The sequence below is a fragment of the Trichechus manatus genome, unplaced genomic scaffold (genome assembly GCF_000243295.1).
Source record: "Trichechus manatus latirostris isolate Lorelei unplaced genomic scaffold, TriManLat1.0 scaffold00326, whole genome shotgun sequence".
NCBI lineage: Eukaryota > Metazoa > Chordata > Mammalia > Sirenia > Trichechidae > Trichechus > Trichechus manatus.
Window position 1 is genome coordinate 621172 of NW_004444262.1, and position 3650 is coordinate 624821.

The 3650-nt window shown below is 39.8% G+C and overlaps 1 protein-coding gene across 1 annotated transcript in view; it reads left to right on the forward strand.

The window, feature by feature from the left end:
* RELN (reelin) overlaps positions 1 to 3650 on the forward strand; it is a 551032-nt gene that overhangs the window by 439278 nt on the left and 108104 nt on the right. Inside the window, exons 31-32 of the mRNA XM_004390724.1 lie at positions 1509 to 1666; positions 3468 to 3650. Of these exons, the coding sequence (XP_004390781.1) occupies positions 1509 to 1666; positions 3468 to 3650 (341 nt within the window). The remainder of the gene's footprint in view (positions 1 to 1508; positions 1667 to 3467) is intronic.

The following is a 3650-nucleotide window of genomic DNA, read 5'->3' on the forward strand; positions in this document are numbered from 1 at the left end:
CCTCTTAATAGCCTGAAACTAGGGCTTACGTTAATAGGCAAATAATCTCTGAAAGGAGCCCTGGTGGTGCAGTGATTAAGAGCTCGGCTGCTGACCCAAAGGTCAGCAGTTCGAATCCACCAACCACTGCTTGGAAACCCCATGGGGCAGTTCTACTCTGTCCTATAGGGTCACTATGAGTCAGAATCGACTCAGCGGCGGTGAGTTTGGGTCTTTTCGTTTTGTTTTGGTTTTGATTTTAATCTCTGAAAACTTTTAAACCTAGTAAACAACTTTGTCAGTTAAATTTTACAAATTTTCCAAGAGTGGGTAATTTAAAATAATGAAGAAAAGAAAGCCAGCGTTATGGTTCAGTGTTGCCAAATTACCAAAGCTGTTTAAAGAGCCAAAACAAAATGCATTCTGATACTACCATATGATTTTCACAATAATAGAAGAGAGAAGGAACCATCTTTGTCTACAGTTATCCTTGACAGTCTTCATTAATCTTTAAAATTCTTCACCCTTGCTTACTAAGATTCATCCAAAAGTCTATAAATATTGGCAGCAAAATTAGTTAGAATCTAGATATCCTAATCATCTTCCTTCTTTGATTTCACTAGACCTGAGAGTAAAGAGGTAATTTTCCTGGTATAAAACTATAAATGTGTATGAGTTCCTGTATATTTGAAAAGAAAAGAGATGTGTTGAAAGGATGGAAAAGGCTAAACAGTGACTGGGGCAAGTTGTAGTCTGGCAGCCTAAAAACTGTTGTTTTGGGGCAAGAAGAACTGGGCAGCAGCCTAGTCCACTGGTTTTCCAGGGTTTTGAAGCATGCCACTAGGTCTCTCTTTTGTCCGTTGGTAGTCACCAGTGTTCACTGGCAGCTCAGCTGGTTGCTACGAGTACATAGAATGAGTGTCTTGGAGATTTAAAGATGAGAGAGAAAGAGGAAGGAGAGGAAGGCAACAAGTGGGAGGAGAGCTGTCAGTACAAACTTACTCTTCCCTTTCAGAATCATGCCAATGGCAAAAAACCAGATTCCCCAAGTATGCCCTAGCAAAGAACATTCTATTTGATGGCTTCAAAAATATCCAATAGCTTCTGCTAAAATTAGTGCAATGAAGGGGTAAAAATTAATTTCTGTAAAAGAAAAATATCTTTCTGGGTTTTATTTATTACTAAAGGAGAAAATATATAAGTAAAATATGTAATATGTTTCTGAAGTTTTTGTACCTATGTAAAGAATATTGAAATGGCAAAGGTTTTGTTGCATATATATTTACCACACACACACAAAAGCCTTCGGTACCTGATATCCTCATGGTATTGAAACATATATGCTAAAGAAGAAATCAAGATGTTTTGAGAGCATCTGAGAGAAACACCTTATGAAGGTTACATGTGAGAGCAAGCTGGCGTGACCTTCAAATAAATATTAAATCTCTCAAATTTTTCTGAACTACTTTATAAAGTGCTTTGGTATAAGATGTTAGTATAACAAACAGATGTATTGTTTTTCCCAGCAGCAAAACCAGATTCCGATGGATCCAGGAAAGCAGCTCCCAGAAAAACGTGCCTCCATTTAGCTTGGACGGAGTGTATGTATCTGAGCCTTGTCCCAGTTACTGCAGTGGCCATGGGGACTGCGTTTCAGGAGTGTGTTTCTGTGACCTGGGGTATACCGGTAAGCCTGAATACATTGTACCTGATGGTTTGTGTGTAAAACATTCATCTCTGTTTACTATATTTCAGGTTACTTCTCCTCAGGATATAGAATCTGAGTTTACTATTCTTTAAGCCTGAGATTTATAGGAGTTTACAACCCAGGTGCATGAAATGCTGAGATATTTTATAGTTTTGAGCTGCCTAAGGAAGAGAAAGGAGCCCTGGTGGCACAGTGGTTAAAGCGCTTGGCTGCGACCCAAAAGGTCGGTGGTTTGAGCCCACCAGCCACCAGGGTGGCAGTCTGTTTTTGTAAAGATTACAGCCTTGGAAACCCTGTGGGACAGTTCTGCCCTGCCCTATAGGGTCTTTATTGGAATCAGTTCAGTGGTGATGGGTTTAAGGAAGAGAAAGAGGGTAGTGTTGGTTCAGTGGTAGAATTCTTACCTTCCACACAGGAGACCCCGGTTTGATTCCCGGCCAATGCACCTCATGCACAGCCACCACCCGTCTGTCACTGGAGGCTTGTATGTTGCTATGATGCTAAACAGGTTTCAGCGGAGCTTCCAGACTAAGACGGACTAGGGAGAAAAGACTGGTGATCTACTTCCAAAAAATTAGCTAATGAAAACCCGACGGATCACAATGATGTGATCTGCAACTAGTCATGGGGATGGCGCAGGACCGGGCAATGTTTCATTCCGTTGTGCACAGGGTCACCGTGAGTCAGGGGCTGACTCAGTGGCAGCTAACAACAACAACAAGGAAGAAAAACATGACGACACAGATTTCATTCTCTAAAGCAGATTTGTTAATTATTAATATTAATAACAGTTAACATTTCTTGTGGCCCTACTACACATCAGGCATTATACTAAGTACTTTTAATTTCATCTTATTTAGTTCTGACAGTAACCCTGCATCACAGGATTGCTATCGTTCCTGTTTACATATGAAGAAATTTATGCCCAGAAAGGTTTAGTAACTCTGTCAAGGTCACACAGCTAGGAGTTGGCTAGAACTGAGCTTCAAGCTCTGGGTCAGACTCTAAAACTCAACCTCTTAATCACTTTGCTTCAGGGCCTCTACATGATCTTTAAATTGCTTTGTTTATGTATATATGTAATTTTTCACATTTAAAGTAAAAATGCAACTACGAAATTATATATACAAGATTGCCAAAAGAGAACTTTACAAGAGAAGTGTTTTCTGACCACAGTTACCTTTGGATGTTGCTATGAGGAAAAATGAAAAGGAAGCTGAAATTTAAGAGTAAAACTGGAGAAAATATCCTAAACTTCAAAATCTGTTTTAGGATTTGTTCTGGAGGCAACTTCAAAAGGATCCTTCAGCTTTTCAGTGTCTGGTCTTCATCTGATGCATGACCAAAGACAAACATTTGTTGTTACAGGCCCTCTGTGGAACGTGTTAGCCACTTGTGGTTTCAGGGGTGGTTTTTAAAAATCTGATGTTTACTTCCCTTATTACTTCTCTAATAGAAGAACAACAAACTAGCAAATTTTGTTACGGACAAATTTTGCTATCTCTCAGTTTACACAAATCCTGTGAGTAGCAAGAACTATGGAAATGTGTGGTTCCCAGTGTTTCTCTTTATTAATTTTTTTTACTCTAGAGGTAGAATAGTGTTTTGATGATGATATTGATGGCTATATTTCAGACAGACAATTTAGAGATACGAATTTTCATGTGGCTTCTTCCCCCCTAAGATAGTAGAAATGCTTCTTTTCCCACATGCTGAAAATGCTTTTAATGTTTAGCAGTTTTAACATAGCATCTCTTCTGTGTGCTTCTTTTCTCTGAAGCTGCACAAGGAACCTGTGTGTCTAATGTCCCTAATCACAGTGAGATGTTCGATAGGTTTGAGGGGAAGCTCAGTCCTCTGTGGTACAAGATAACTGGTGGCCAGGTTGGAACTGGCTGTGGAACGCTTAACGATGGCAAATCTCTCTACTTCAATGGGCCTGGGAAAAGGGAAGCGAGGACTG